Below are 16,756 nucleotides of genomic sequence, written 5' to 3'. Positions count from 1 at the left end.
TGGCCCCTCGCGGCAGGATGCCGGACTTTCACCGTGTGGATACCCTGCCGGGGTTATCTTGCAGGGGAATACCAGGACGAGTTCCCTAAGCAAGCGCTTAGAAACCGCTCGGTGATTTGCGCTATATAAATTCCTGTACATTTACATTTACATTTACAAAATGAATGCATACTCTAGAAAGTTAACCATATTATTCAATTATAATACATTGGATGTTGGCTAAAATCCTCAGGTAAAAATGTTCTTTCTGGTAATTTTGATAATGAAAATCAAGTAATAACTCAGTTAATGTTGATAATCACTGAGTTCATCCTTTCAATCCGGAGTGAGCAAACAACCAACACATCTGTTTTGCAGTCACTACAACAAATAGGAGCTTAAAGTTATGACCATAGAATACTGTGTAAGCAACTTCTCCAGAGCATGTTTTTAGACCTCTCAAGGGGAAATTGATTTAACTTTGCATTGCTTTCTAAGTATCGTAAAGCTGTTGAAAACATTTCCAGACATACCTTTAATAGTGTTTATGAATGGGAGAACATTATGGCTATGCTGTACCATTGTTTGCAAAAAATCTAGGTTCAGTTTCGAATGAAAATTATTTAAAGTTGGCCTCTGGGGTTTATCACCATCTGAAAAAATTGCTTACTTCATCTTCCATTGTTGAAATCTGCTTGCACAAACAGTTCTATAGTTTCTATTACCTCAGTCAAAATAGCATTTTGCCTCTTGGATCACTCTGCTTTCAAATGGAAAATTTAATATTTCTTGCTTTCAATTGTAAATGGTGACCAAGTTCTTACCATACATTATTTAAGCTCTGGTCGTGAATGCTGCAGAGTATATATTTTTTCTTTATAGTCTTCATGTTCTTGGGACCACAGTTATCATGTGAAAGCTAATCTTAGTTTCATAATAAGATGAACCTATACATATGGAGATGTATTCCACCATTTTAATTAAAACAAATCATAGGTTCTATGCCTAGAAAATCTCTAAAAGTTGTGAATGATGTTTCTGCTGCACCGAGAAGAACAATTCTGGAATGGCTGATTGAGTGGTCTTATACATGCATTCAAACTCTAAATTTTGAAAGAGATGAATGTTCAACAAGTTTTTCAAAAGAGGTATACAAGTAAGTGGCAGTTGTGTAGTGGTGCAGCTGCCATGGGGTTTGAACTGTCACATAAAATCTGAGCATACATTTGCCAATCATATGGCAACCAATGGAAAACCTCAGGAATTCTGGGAATGCATATTTTTAACTAGCATGTCACACAGGAGTTTGTGTGCAGTAGCCATGTATGATTACTCTTTCCTCTTTCTTAGTATTTGACTTGCACATTTAAGTACACTCTGGTTTGAAATGGGCTCTGAATAACTGGGTGACCATAATGTGTGTAAAATCTCCAGTGTTTTTCTAGTCCGATCTTCTGCCTGGAGCTTACAGGTCAGTATTTAACATGTCCGTATATAAATAGATGAGATATTTTTTAATAGAGCTTTGAAGTGAATCTGGTGGCTCCTAACAATGTGTCTGGAAAGGTTATTAATCTGTGAAGTGTCCATCTTTAGCTAGACTAGGAATGTCTACAAGTGTGAGCAAGTGGGTGTCAGCAGGGCTAGTTACAAGAGAGCATTTATTGGGAATAGTGGTAGAGGGATTGTGACATTTTCAATAAACTATTTTTATTTGGTTCCAGTCACTTGACTAGTGTGAGCCACATAGTTCTGGATGAAATCCATGAAAGAAATCTACAGTCTGATGTATTAATGTCAATTGTGAAAGATCTTCTCACGAAGAGAGCTGACCTTAAGGTGATACTAATGAGCGCAACATTGAATGCTGAGAAGTTCTCTGCGTACTTTGGTGAGTTTAACATCTCAAAATTACTGAAATTTAAAGATACTGACATTTTTTCATGCATTAGTTTATTTGTTTTTTGAGGTCTTTGTCTCAGAATAGAATGCAGGCATGTGGAACCCTTCATCACACATACACACAGGTTTCCCCTGAATCCACACCGATTCTGGTACTGCTTTGTCCCGAACAAGAGGGACACTGGGTAGTTCACGAGTGACCATCGAAGCAACAGCTACTGAGAGAGTCTATTTGTAGGCATGACTGTACTATGCATTTTGCTAAACGCCTGACCCCACTAGTAAGGACTCTGGTCCTCCCTGACCAAAATGGATTTCAGGGGTGTGGAATTTATTAAAATATCTATTTGTTCGTGGGGCAGGTTGCTTCATAAATCTACTTGCCCTGTAACAAAATCCACTTGTCCCTTTGGTGCCATGTTTTGCGGCGACAAATTATGGCATCAATCTCATTATAAAAGAGCTCTTATATAGCCTCTATGATTATGCCAGGGCTCATACCATAGTAGTATTTGAATACTAGTAATACCTTTATGTTGCTACGTTTCCACAGATCTACATACTGGGACTGAAGGTTGTGGTAAACAATAGTTCCAGGGGTGGAATGTCCTTTTGAGTCTGTGCAAACCTACTAACTCACATGTTTTAAGGGTTTTCAACAACTCTTCCCTAATTTTTTCCAATATTGAAAAAAGTTGGAAATTTACTCCTGACAATGGCAGACTTAAACCTTCTTCCAGAGTTGGGAAAAAAGTGGTTGGAGGGAAAATAAACTTGCAAACACTCAGGTTTTTGCATGAGCAAATGTACACATGCATATTTAGGCATGCTAAAATGCAGTTCACAAAAATTTTCTAGGAGTACTATTTCTTGCCCTACTGCTTTAAATTCTTGTGAATTCACGAAAGCCATATAGCTGCCCTTAATGCAAGGACATAAACCAAGGGTGCACTTTTGAGACTTTCTTTAATTATTGGGCCCCTAATTTGGTCTGGTGTTAACCATGACCTTTAGTGTTTATTAAAATATTCTCTCTGTTTCGGCTGGCTTCACTTGAGTGACAGCATTCTGCTCTTTCATAAGGAGCATATCGGCGCACAAAGTAGTTTTGTTCAGTGCCAGTAACTAACGTGGAAGTGTGTTCTTTTTTTAGACTAAAAGCAATTTTTGCTTTTGCCAATGTTTGTTATAATGGTGAGGGTCCGGCAGTTCTCACATCAATAAGGTTTTAAAAAACCATGCCACAACAAGTCACGCATTGCCAAAGCTACAAAGCTGACCACCATTTCAGACCTACTGGCTTGCCATTGCTTGTTTACTTTTATGTTCCCAACATCTTCTTGAAACTGGTTACACTGACTTTCTAATATGAATATTTTGGGGAAATACTAGCATGCATCAAAACATTTTACTAAATGATGCTGCAAAGAAATGGTACCTGAAATTTTACAGTAGTTAAGCAAAAAAAAATGTTTCCTACTTTCATTTTTTAGGGACATTTTATATTGAAAGAAAAGAATCATTAATCTTGCTTTCAAGTTTCTGCAAATATTTGCATCTAATTAGAGAGCATTCTGGGAGCATTATGCATTGCCTCATATTGCTAAACTTTGAAACCATGTGTCCACATTTTTATACTGGAACCACTGTCAGTAGTGCAGTCAGAACTTACATTTACTGAGAGCGCTCAGCCTAAGGGAGGGCTGGAAGTGGTCCCCCGCTACACGGCGGAGGAGGGCACTGGACATCGAATGCTGTCTTATGTAAAGCGCTCTGATAACCTAATCGGTTCAAGATCCTGAAATGTGCAACGTAACTGATTCTATGTAAACTGCTGTGATAACATGTAACAGAACTGGTGCTATGTAAAGCGCTCTGATAACCTAATCGGTTCAAGTTCGCGCTATAGAAAACTCTAAAAATAAATAAATAAAAATAAATAATAATAAAGGCTCTCAATTATTGAACCATAAATACAAGTTTGAACAGCATTTACATATGCATACAAATATTAACTTAACTGCAGGCAGTGCACTTCCTTGATCCTTAATGTGGTACTGCAGACTGGCAGCCAAAGGGTCTGTGCTTCAGGGGTTTGGGCCTGCTTGTCCCAAGGACAAAATGCACATTAAAACTTGTTGCCCTTGACCCCAAACAATATGTCCTGGGCGTCGGGCTATAGGAATTCCACATCCCTGGATTTGTCTCCACCAGAAATACATCTCTCAATATCCGCAGGTTCTTTAGGGTCCAACAATACGCACTAGACAGGTGGCCACGATCTGGCTGCCTGGTATTAGACTTGGAGAAAGCCTTTGATTCCCTGGAGTGGCCATATTTAGCGGCTGTACTGCGCAAATTAGATTTAGGCGATCAATATCTAAATATGAGCCAGTTACTATACCAACGCCCCACAGTTGGATTCATCGAACGGTCAGGCTTGTCTCAAACGCTATCCAAGTGAGACTGGGAAAGAGGCAGGGGTGCCTCTTGTCCCCATTGCTGTTCTCCCTTGCCATGGAGCCTCTGGCGGTGATGCTTCGAGAGGGGGGGAGAAGAGTGGGGCATACCACTGGGTGATGGATCGCATGCTGTCTCGCTGTACGCAGACGATCTGTCGTTATATATACAAGACCTACATGCCATCCCCGGATCAATAGCTGACACTTTCAGAGAGTTTGAAAGACTATCAGGTCTCCAAGTCAATTGGAATAAATCAGGGGTCTATGCATTCAGCAAACACACTGCTGAGGTTAATGTACACATACATGGCACTGCTCTTGCCTGGTATCATACCACATTTCGATATCTGGGCATTTACATTTATCGTCCCCTGCGGATATATTAGATGGAAATCGAACTAGAGCCATCTCCGCAATTAGAGCACAGGTGCGCTTCTGCAAGACCCTCTCATTGAATGGAATGAGCTTTATACCGCTGATAAAAATGATAATCCTACCAAAACTGTTGTATTATTTTTCAAGCATACCGGTCTACGTCCCGGCTAGGACGTTTCGTGACCTGGAAGGCCTATTCCATGACCTAATCTGGAATAAGGGACGGCCCAGGTTGGCTTTATGGAAGCTAATTGCCCCTACCGACAAAAGCGGACTAGCAGTCCCGAACTCTGGGTTATGAGGCATTTTGCCACTACGCTGTCACCGACTTACAGGAACCCGCAGCGCCTGGAGCGGCTGCTGACACGTAAAGGCATTGTACAACGTGGTACTATTTTGTAATGGCAGCCGCTGGAGGCGGATATCTTCTCATACAATCTGCCTGAGATCATAGCTGCCCATTAGCAGATACGAGACCCTAACATCATGCATCACCAGCTTAAGACGCTCTATCGAACTACCGGACACAGGATACACTAGCTATACCCATCCCGACCTAAAAATATTATACTCTCGATGGCAGTTCCTATATTTCAGTTCAGTTTACATAATCAATAAAAATATCTTTCAGCACAATATGGCCAGCAGACTTCCAGCTAGTTGGCAGAGGCAATCCAATGCAAGGTGTATCCCACGATATAAGTAACTATAAATCATAAGTTACAGCGTAGCATTAATCCACTTCAGTGGAGGCATGTACTAATAAAGAGATACCTACTGTAATGCACAGAGGTGTAATGTAATATGACTGATATGAACAACGTCTGCCCACAGTATGCTGTTGCACAATTCGCTACTGTAACTGAACTGTGACTATCGCTAGAATGTTCTACTTTGCCAAAACACTGTTTATGTATGTTATGATGCCACCGATATAATGTTCTTTTTTTTTTTTATTTGTATGTCTGCAAAATTTAAAAATACAATAAAGATATTTAAAATAAATAAATATATATATGACTGTTCCATGCATTCATTGAATGTGCAATACACAAATATGTTTGGATGCAATAGTTTTGGGGATCTACTTGCTTCTGAAGAATGTTGGGTGACCCACGGGGACAGGTGACAAAGCTAGCTGAAACATAGCGTCCTTAATAGACCTGGGGGAAGTAGTTCTTTCTAAGCATGTTGTCTTCTATTTTTAATGTACTGGCCTCAACAAATGTATTCGCCCACTTGCTATGGAAAGTCATATTTTATCAGGCCGAGCTATATTTAGGGCCTACTCTCCCCTTCTGAGGAGCTGATAAAACAACTGATGTTCTGTTCACTCACAAACTGAAGGAGCATTAAAGATGCCTTTAAACCTTGTTTTATCTTGTCATATTTATTCTGTATTTAAAGACCGAGGTAAAAAATTACTTTACATCTACAATTACTTTTCTTTCTCTGACTGCAAAGTTTGGGGATTTTGTAACGTTTACTGTCTGACAAACGTACTGTACAAAAAGTGTGAAATGAAAGGCAGTAGGATGTCCTGTTTTATCCAACACACATTTAAATAGCTAAAAAGTGAACTGTATAAACATTTCAAAATAATTTTCATTTGTTATGATGGCACTGTTTTTGTAATTATGTGTGATGAAAAAATATTGTAAAAGGATGAAAAATCAAATCGGGGCACTTGGTGATGTGCAATTGATAAATGTTTGCAGAAACAGAAACCCAATTTCCATAGGTTATTAGTCATGCACTATTTAGTTTTATAAGTAAAACTGCACATTAGTGGCAATATTTTTTGCCATTTCAGTGGAAAATATGCTGTCTGTGAATGACAGTGCACTACCATCTCATGCTTTAGCAATCTATTAATTAAAAGGGAGTTTTTAAAGATGAACTGAGAAACATTCCTGCCCCATCCTGTTGTCAATGCTATTAGTGAACTAAGAAGCAAGTCAGGTGTCGTATGTACCCTATATGTGGTCTTATCCTTATTATGCATGGAACAAATGTTTAGTCTATTAAATTAAACCGAATATATATATATAAAAAATTGCACCCTAAATGATGAACTCGCATTGAAGAAGGTACTCTTATGTGATAGTGAAAAAGGTGGCTCTTAAAAATTATTTGCTTAGAATGACATAATGAGACCATTTATGGGTCAAGTACATTACAATTAGGTTGAGTAGATTATTCAAGTTACTAGATCTGGAGGTCTAGTAAAATTGTAATGATTTTTTGAAGCCTGATGTAGTCCAAATACTCTGAAGGTAAAGAAATTCAAGGGGCTTGGAGGCTATTTTAAATTGTAATATAGGATCCTTACATAAAATCAAGAGCTCCCCTCTTTGATTGTTACGGGTTAGGGTTGAGCTCATCTAGGAATATTAGGCTGGATGAGGAACCGACGATGAAGCATGCCACCCAAAGTCTGTGTGGGTGAGGGAGGATCCTTTTAAACAATAGGCATTTGCCTAATGAGCTTGATGATGCGAGTGAGGGACAGAATAGGTTAGGTGGTCATTCTCCTATAGAATGGCTCAGCTATCGTCTCTGGAATATGAGGAGACTGTCCTTCATAGACATTTACCTCTCCCTATTTTTTTGAGTGAACCCAAGTGGGACAGACTTACTTGGGCAACTGGTTTCATTAACTCATTCCTGATTTCAAGGGATTGTCGTCTTGTTGATCTTCCTGCTTTTACTGGTTGGATGGGTTTAATGAATGTCTTGTGCAACAGAAGGGCTAGTTCTAGCTTCTATTCCAATTTCTCCATTATTGTAATCTTCCTTGAAATCATAAACTGCCCACCTGCCCCCCAGTGATTCCATTAGGATAGTGATTCATATTAAGTAGCTTTCCTAAGGTTCAATTTTAAAAAATTGAAGTAGTTGCAGATACAGTATGGTGGGATACTGGAGTGGCTGGACGCATCTTTTATCTTGCTCCTTCTCTCTTCAATGTCGGGTAAGTCGGCCAAATGTGTTTGTCATCAGCCGCTTTGCATTTGCACCATCATAGCATCTGCCATTTTAGTTCTTGCCTGCTCCCCACTTACTGTATGGTTCAGATTGTTTGTTTGCCTGTCCCTCTCCATCCTCGTTCTTGGCCCACTTTTCTTCTGCTGTTTCTCACTGCCCCTGTCTGGAGCTGGCAGATAGGACTAGAGGGTGATTTTGCGGTGTGCCTGAAGTGCTGGGCACCTGGTCTCAAGCGGGTCATTAGTGAACTGACATTCTAAACTACATCCAAATAAAAGTGGTCATTTCATTCTGGAACCAAGTGAACTTCAACAGTGGTATGTGAGCTGTCGCTTAATTATTCAATTGAAATTGGGATGAAAAAGCGAATGACCTGGGGGAGGGGAGGGGGGGGGGGTAGAAGATAGGGCTTTGAACCCAAAGGGCTCAGGAGCTAATAAGCATAAGGGAAAGAGAAAAAAGCAAATACTTTGTTATGATACACAGATTCACAAAATTGAAATTTGCAAGGCATCAGTTGTGGGCAATGCTGAACAAGTTTCCCTCTCCCCTATGAGTAGTAATATGAAGGTCCGTGCCTCCACCAAAAATGGACACTGTGCCTGTTTCTTTAGAAAGTGCTATTCCTTAGGTGATAATCGATGAGTTTGAAGAGGCTGGACGCAGAGTATTTTGCCCAAAAAGGTGGTCTGTGTTAGGTAGTGCGAGAGTCTTCAGTGCAGATATTGAAAATCCCGATGCTGGATGAAAAACAGGGAGTGAAAGCAATAGAGGTTGATGTTGATCCCCCCATAGGGTCCCTACCGAGTGGCGGGGTATGGAGTTAATTCCATCAACAGTATCCCCTACTGAAAAGATGCCTTCAAGGCAGCATCCACGGCCCCCAAGACCCCTAAACGGGAAGGCAAATCCTTTTTTCCGCGCTATCCCAGTGCCTTGAGTGAAAAACTGTGTTCAAATCAAACAAATTGAAAGAAGGCCCAATGGGCCCAGAAATCGAATATGTTGGATTTCATGATTTTGTTTAATCAGGATTTGAGTCCTCTCAGTATTCACTTTATTCTTCATTCCTTAACTGAAATAGAGACCGGTGACAAGTGGCGTCATTGAAAATGTTTATCTAAATGCATATGCTTTGCTGCCTACATCTAGAATAACATTTGGTTTAAAGAGTGTTGTAAAGCTAATTTTGATTATTTACTTAAAATGGGTATTGGTGTAACTTGTGCAGAGCATGAGGTAGAGTGTTATATACTAAGTATTACATTTATATGCAATCAGCCTAAAGTGAGAGGTGGTAACGGAATGTTGGTGTGACTGTGATGCTTGGAATGCCTGGGTGCCTGTGTGGATGAGTGGTGACAGTTGGAGATGGGCTGAGCAGCTAGGCAGGCTTCTCCTGGTGGGGCTGGTACATGGCTAGTACTTGACCAGAGCTGGCTGGGCAGAGATTGATGCTGCCTTGACATGGAACCAATAAAGAAGACTTGGATAATACTACATGGCTACCAGTGTCTCTATGTACAGGGTGCAACAGAGAATGTGATGTTAATACTCCTAAGATGACTAGTCAGAAAACATTTCTGTATTCAGTATCAATGGGGCCTGCTAATTCCTTCCCCCTTGGTAGTGTTAAGGATACAGTTTCGGTACGTCATGGGGGGTAGTTTTATAAATAGAGTTGTGTCCTTTGGGTCTGAGCAGGAGGATGAGTTATTCAAATGGAGCTGGGTTGCAGGAACATTGAATGATCTCAGGAGTAATCTAATGTACCTGGCTGCGGGGAGGTAAACCCAGGGGAACACTTTTACTCTGGAAAATGGCAGGCCTAGGGGAAGATGATGCGAAATTGAATTATGTAATGCACCTTACTTCTATGATTTTATGTTTGCAAGAAACCTGGGCCAGCGCAGATTTTGTGTTTGAGAATTAAGTTGTTTTTTTTCCTGTAGAGCTGTAAAGGAACACACTAGTGGTGTTATGTAGATAACCTAAAGGAGAGAAGGTCAAACAGATCTAGTGCTTTTTATAATGGATCCTGTCACTGTTGGGAAAGGTCAGCTGCAAAGAAGCAGTGACATGGACAGAAAATGTGAGGCAGAGTAGGCCCTGCAACAATGCAGCCTGTTCCCTTACTCTCTTCCTCGCCTGACAGACTAGGAAGTCTCTCCCAGGTTGTGGCTCAGTCCTTGGCTTGTTGGCCGGGGAGGTGCATTACTCCAACAGAGCACTGAGGCCTGCTAACCAGACCGTCAGTGCCAGTGCTCGTTCCCTAAGAAATGTGTTGTCTAATTGTGCTACAATTGGCTAAGGTCTTTAGCACCCCGTAAGTCCCTAGTAAATGGTACTCCAGGTACCTAGTGCATGGGTACTAAGAGTCTCTAAGGGCTGCAGCATATCTTTTGCCACCCTAAGGGACCCACATACAATTTCCACTCAGACTGCCATTGCAGGCTACGTGACATGGTGCAAACCATAAGTGAAAACATGACATGGCACACGTGTGCCATGCCAAAGTCACTGCATCTAATATATTCAAGTCACCCCTACAGCAGTCCTTAAGAGCCCTCTGGGAGGGTACATTATATTTTATGCGAGGACATATCTACATGAGCAGTTATGCCTCTGTGATATCTGTGAGAAGTTGGCCTGATAGAAGGTGGTTCCAGAATTGGAAACATCATATATCAGTCCAAACAATCCCTTATGGTGTCTGGTTGTAAGTCAACCTTATTAGACAAGCTATCTTAAGGGTAGCATAGACTAAGCAGCCTTAAAGGCTTAACTCAAGAGGTCGTGTTAAGCAAGCTGTTTTACCAATCACAGTCCTGTAATATCAAATGAAAGGACACCACACAAGTATATATTATAAAAATATATGTATTTATTTCTAAAATAATCCCCAGTACTCTTTGAGCAAAGGGGCACAAGCGTTAAATCAAAAGCACAGTATAACATAGAAAGTTGCACAGTTATGGATGAGGGCGGGTGGCCACTCAAACCATATATTAAAAAAGTGGTATAAGAGATACCAATCGAACAGTGGTTAGGCCTAGGGCCTAGGGAATCGCTGGGAGCAGTCGGGACTGGCAATGCTGAAGTCGGGAAAAGCCCGTGGGAATCGGGTGCAGCGCTTAAAGCGCGGCTTGCACCAAAGCAATGTCAATAGTGCGTAAAAGTTACACAAATAGAGTTTAAGGATACTTCCGCTGAACCTAGAAGGATCAAACTTTAGATACAGACCCTAGAGGTGTGTACCAGTGTGAGAACACCGGCGTTGCAATGTTACCTCACCCACAGGAAGCGGTGCATAGGGTCGAAGTGGCGTCGGGTTTTGTCACGCAGGTTCTTGGTGCTTGAAGCTGAAGATGCTGCAGGCGATGTGAAGGAGAAGTGTCCGGTGTGATCCAAGGGTGGATCAGAGTAGAAAAGTACCTGAAAGCAGAGGGGACAGTCTGAGTCACTCAGCAGTGACCAGGGTGGAACCAGGACGGAACCAGGCAATGTCGGGCGCAATCAGGTGGTTGTCGAGGAGTTTCTCTCCGCTGTCACGTGGGCTCTGGGGCATCTGCGACGTCCAGGAGCAGGTCACGATCTGTCCCACGCAGGCTCTCACCGTCGGCGCAGTCAGCTTCAAGATTGGAGAAAACAACACTTGGCAAGAGCAATCCACGCAGGACCGGAAGATTGCTTCTCACTCAGACCAGGAGGGTCAGAGCGGGTGCTCCTTTTCAGAGGAGCTGGTGCAAGTCTGGAGCAACCAGAATAGCAAGTCGGTTTTAGGTTTTCGTCGGCACAGGGGCCACAAGCCAGCTGGCAAGTGACCGGGCCAACACGTTGGGCCAAAGAAAGCAGAAGGGCCCCACGCAGCACTCGTCGAGTGTAGAGGGGTGAGCTACGGTGCAAGAGTGGCTCAGGGTTGGGGCTTCTCAAACCCCAGTGTACAGCTTCGAGGGTCACTCGTGGGCTGCACGGTCAGCGTCTCGTGGTCTTTTCAAGATGGTGTGCCCCACGCTTCCGGTCGCCTCCACGGGTCTCAGCTCTGCAGGATCTGTGGATCGGGCTGTAAGAAGGCAGGCAAGCTTGATCTCGTCTATCTCTGTCGCTCGAGTTCCGGCGGGAACTGCAACAAAGCAGACGTCGAGGTGCTGGATGGTGCCTGTTTGCACAGGGTGGTCACTCCTTGACCACAAGGGAGATTCTTCAGTCTTCTACGTTGAGTAGGATGTCGAAGGGTCCAGAGTTTCGTTTCAAATGTTTCATCAGGATAATCTGAGTGCGTTGGCACTGCTCCCATTCTTATACCAATCTAGGGGGCTGGATTACCTGCTAGGTCCCCTCCTATGGGTGGGACCCAGGAAGGGGGTGGATACACCCCTTTCCCTTTGATCCAGGCCGCGCTGGGACTGGGGCTGGTGTGCCCCAGAACCGGTTTGGCCGGATTATGCAAGAGGCAGCCTTGTGCTCCCCAGGCAGTGTCTGGTTTCTTTCAAACCTCCCTGCTACAATCCACTATCTCATGTCTGGGGTAGTGTGACACCTCCCTGTGACAGGAAACCCTTTGTCCAGGCCTCCTCTGCTGAGTTTCGGTCGGCAGCAGGAGGTCAGACTTGTGTCTGTGGCAGAAGCATCCATTTTGTGGATCTGAGGCTCTTTTAAAAATCAACCGCGTTTCAGTAAAGTAACATGTCTTCTCCCTCTAGAGGGGTGGAATGCTATCCCCGTCGACAGAACTGTCGAGGGGATAGTATTCCAAATCGTATGACACCTTACACGACATGTTTTGATAAAGCCAAACCAAAGTTGCTATATAGCCGCAAGGATTATAAGGCACTTAATAGTATACGGTTTGGCATTATCCCGGAACAGCTTAGGGAGTTGTTCCCGACAGCTGCAGACAGGCTGAGCTCATGCCAGAGCTGCATCTCACATTAAACCACGCACTCTGCCTTCAGGATTGATAAGACCTTCCATAGGAGTGGCTCACAGGTTTATATGTGTCAAGATATAGGTTTAGATATAGGTATACTATATATACTATATCTAAGCAAGGGGTGATTACACCCACTTGCCCCAGCTGAGTGATCAGCCAGTTGTGTCAATTTAAGAACCAGCCAGGGGTGGCAAAAGATATGCTGCAGCCCCTGGTAGGCCTTGGTGGCACCTATGGCCTGAGCACCTATAGTGCATGGTACAGGGGCTGACAAGGAGTCCATTTCCAATTGTGGTATGTACCTATAGCACATGTATTACAAATAAATTTAGAGAGAGAACAGCAGGCTGGGGGTCTGATTAGCAGGCCCACAGCAAGTCGAAAACCAGTGAAGCAAAAAGCAAAAATTGGGGTGACCATAGGATAGCAGACCCTACTCTCCTACACAACCCCCCCCCCCCCCACCACCCAAACACAGGGACATTAAACTTAACCTTGACCAGATAAGTCTTCATGTTCTAAGTGGAAGTACCTGGAGAGACCATCTGCATTACCATGGTCAGTCCCTGGGCGGTGCTCCACTGTAAAGTCCATCCCCTGTAGGGAAATGGACCACCTGAGCAGTTTGGGATTTTCACCCTTCATCTGATTTAGCCACAAGAGGGGCTTATGGTCTGTCTGAATTAGGAAGTGAGTTCCAAACAAGTATGGTCTCAACTTCTTCAGTGCCCAAACCACAGCAAAGGCCTCCCTCTCAATAGCTGACCAACGTTTTTCCCTGGGGGTCAGCCTTCTGCTAATAAAAGCAATGGGCTGGTCTTGACCATCTTGATCAAGTTGTGAAAGCACAGCTCCCACCCCCAACTCAGAAGCATTGGTCTGTACAATGAACTGTTTGGAGTAGTCAGGACTCTTCAGGATAGGTGCAGAGCACATGGCCTTCTTCAGGTCATCAAATGCCTTTTGACAGCTAACTGTCCACTGAACCTTTTTGGACATCTTCTTGGATGTCAAGTCATTCAATGGTGTCACAATGGACCCATAGTTTTTCACAAATTTTCTGTAATACCCCGTCAGGCCCAAGAAGGCTCTGACTTGTGTCTGGGTAGTTGGAGGAGCCCAGTCCTGTATGGTCTGGATCTTGCTCTCCAATGGTTGAACCTGACCCCCACCTACTAGGTGGCTCAGGTACACAACCTTGCTCTACCCTATCTGGCACTTGGTAGCCTTGATAGTCAGGCCTGCCTTTTGCAGGGTCTCCAGAACCTTCTTCAGGTGGATCAGGTGATCCTCCCAGGTGGAGCTAAAGACAGCAATATCATCTAGATATGCTGCGCAAAAGTCATCCAACCCAGCAAGGACTTGATTCACCAACCTTTGGAAGGTGGCAGGTGCATTCTTCAAACCAAAGGGCATTACCACAAACTGATAATGTCCACTAGGGGTAGAGAATGCTGTTTTGGCTTTTGACTCTTCTGCTAACCTGATCTGCCAGTAGCCAGCTGTCAAATCAAATGTGCTCAGAAACTTGGCAGAAGCCAATTTATCAATGAGCTCATCTGCTCTTGGAATGGGATGAGCATCTGTCCTAGTGACAGCATTGAGACCTCTGTAGTCCACACAAAACCTCATTTCTCTCTTTCCATCTTTGGTATGAGGTTTTGGCACAAGGACCACTGGGCTAGCCCATGGGCTCTCTGATGGCTCAATCACTCCAAGCTCCAACATCTTTTGCACCTCAGCCTTTATACAATCCCTGACATGGTCAGGTTGCCTGTAGATTTTATTCTTCACAGGCAGACTGTCACCAGTGTCCACCTCATGGGTGCACCAGTTAGTTTGACTGGGTGTGAGTGAAAACATGTGTCTGTGGGCCTGCAACACCTGTCTGCAGTCCACCTGTTGCTGTTCAGGGAGGCTGCCTGCCAAGGCTACTCCATCAACTGAACCATCATCAGGGTTCTGGAAAGCAGGTCTGGGAGAGGGTCACTCTCTTCCTCCTGATCCCCATCTGTGGCCATGAGGAGACTCATGTCCTCCCTGTCAACGAATGCTTTCAAACGATTTATATGGAGCACCCTGTGGGGGCTCCTAGGGGTTCCAAAGTCAACCACATAGGTGACTTCTCCCTTTTTCTCAATGATAGGGTAGGGTCCAGTCCATTTGTCCTGGAGTGCTGCTGGGCCCACTGGGTCCGACACCCACACCTTCTGCCCTGGCTGGAACTCAACCAGAACAGCCTTTTGGCCATGCCAAGCTTTCTGTAATTCTTGGCTGGCCTCCAGGTTTTTGGATGCTCTCTCCATATACTCAGCCATCCTGGAGCGGAGACCAAGTACATAGTCCACAACATCTAGCTTAGGCTTTTTGAGAGGTAACTCCCATCCTTCCTTCACCAAACATAGTGGACCCCTCACAGGGTGGCCAAACAAAAGTTCAAAAGGGCGGTAGCCAACCCCCTTCTGTGGGACCTCTCTGTAAGCAAAGAGCAAGCAGGGTATAAGGGTGTCCCATTTCCGCCTAAGCTTCTCTGGTAATCCATTTATCATTCCCTTTAGGGTCTTGTTGAATCTCTCCACAAGCCCATTGCACTGTGGGTGATAGGGTGTGGTAAACTTGTAGTTTACTCCACACTCCTTCCACATTGCCTTTAAGTATCCAGACATGAAGTTGGCACCTCTGTCTGAAAGAACCTCCTTTGGAAAGCCCACTCTTGAGAAAACTGTAATGAGGGCTTTTGCCACAACAGGTGCTGTTGTGGTCCTCCGGGGAATTGCCTCTGGGTACCTGGTGGCATGATCCACTACCACCAGTATAAATATGTGCCCAGATGCTGTTTGAGGATCCATGGGACCCACAATGTCTATTCCAACTCTTTCAAAGGGTACCCCCACCACAGGTAGTATCAGGGGGGCCTTTGTTGTGCCACCTGACTTACCACTGGCTTGGCAAGTGACACAGGAGCGACAAAACTCCTTGACATTTTCTGACATGTGAGGCCAGTGAAAGTGAGGGACAAGCCTGTCCCAAGTCTTGTTCTGGCCTAGGTGTCCTGCAAGGGGAATATCATGGGCCAAGGTGAGAAGGAAACCCCTAAACTTAAAAGGTATGACCAACCTCCTGGTGGTACCAGGCTTGGGGTCTCTAGCCTCTGAGTAAAGGAGTCCATCATCCCAATAAACGTTATGGGCACCTTGCGCATTCCCGGCAGCCTCAGCAGCAGCTTGCTGTCTGAGGGATTCAAGTGAAGGGCAATCTAATTGGGCCTGCCCCAGGTCTGCCCTTGAGGGTCCCCCTGTCCCCAGAAACTCAACCTGGTCAGGCTCAAGTTCCTCTGAGACAGTCTCCTCTTGGACTGCAGAATCAGCTTCCTGTGAAGTCTGATCCTCAACCTGGGGCAAGTGGGAAGGCACAGCCTTAACCCTCTTGCTCCTTCTCTTGGGTTGTGGTTGGTCTAATGTTTCAAGATCCACCACTGGTTAAGGAAGGCACTTCTTAGCCTGAGACATTGTCACTGCAAGGACATGTGCTGAAATCCCTAGCATTCCTGCATGAGTCCTGTACTCCACTTCTGACCAAACTGAGCTTTCAAGATCATTGCCTAACAGACAGTCTACTGGGAGGTCTGCACTTACCACAACTTTCTTTAGGCCATTTACCCCTCCCCAGGAGAAGTTCACAACAGCCACACTATGTAAAGTAGTGGAGTTGCTTGCATTGGTCACTAGGTAACTCTCACCTAGTACAATCTGACAGGGGCCACAAAGTCAGGTGTCACCATAGTGACACTGGCACAAGTGTCCCTGTAGGCCTGAGCCAGTTCTCATTGATTAAAGGCGTCTGCCTATATTTGCCCAGGTTACTGGGACTCACTGTAGTGGTCAAAGATAAGTCCACATCATAAATAAATTTTAAAAAAATGTAAATTGATACTTGTATAGCGCACTACTCACCCACCAGGGTCTCAAGGCGCTTGTACGAATACCTCTGTGGAACCCATCCTGGCTTTCCCTGTGAGGCGTCCACTCCTGGGCACCCCCAAGGTGGAGGCCAGGCATCTTTGGCGTTGTGGGGGCCGTTGTGGAGATTAAGCAAGCTATTGCCCAGAGTTGCAGAG

The 16,756-nt window shown here is 44.2% G+C and overlaps 1 protein-coding gene across 2 annotated transcripts in view; it reads left to right on the top strand.

The window, feature by feature from the left end:
• The window catches only part of DHX36 (DEAH-box helicase 36), a 378,110-nt gene that overhangs the window by 120,822 nt on the left and 240,532 nt on the right, over positions 1–16,756 (top strand). For both annotated transcript variants that reach the window (XM_086944114.1, XM_086944115.1), the window contains exon 8: positions 1,704–1,870. In XM_086944114.1, the coding sequence (XP_086800240.1) occupies positions 1,704–1,870 (167 nt within the window). The remainder of the gene's footprint in view (positions 1–1,703; positions 1,871–16,756) is intronic.

Source organism: Lissotriton vulgaris, chromosome 11 (genome assembly GCF_964263255.1).
Source record: "Lissotriton vulgaris chromosome 11, aLisVul1.2, whole genome shotgun sequence".
NCBI classification, from domain to species: domain Eukaryota; kingdom Metazoa; phylum Chordata; class Amphibia; order Caudata; family Salamandridae; genus Lissotriton; species Lissotriton vulgaris.
Note: the sequence above shows the minus strand (reverse complement) of the source record. Positions and strands in the feature narration are given on the sequence as shown.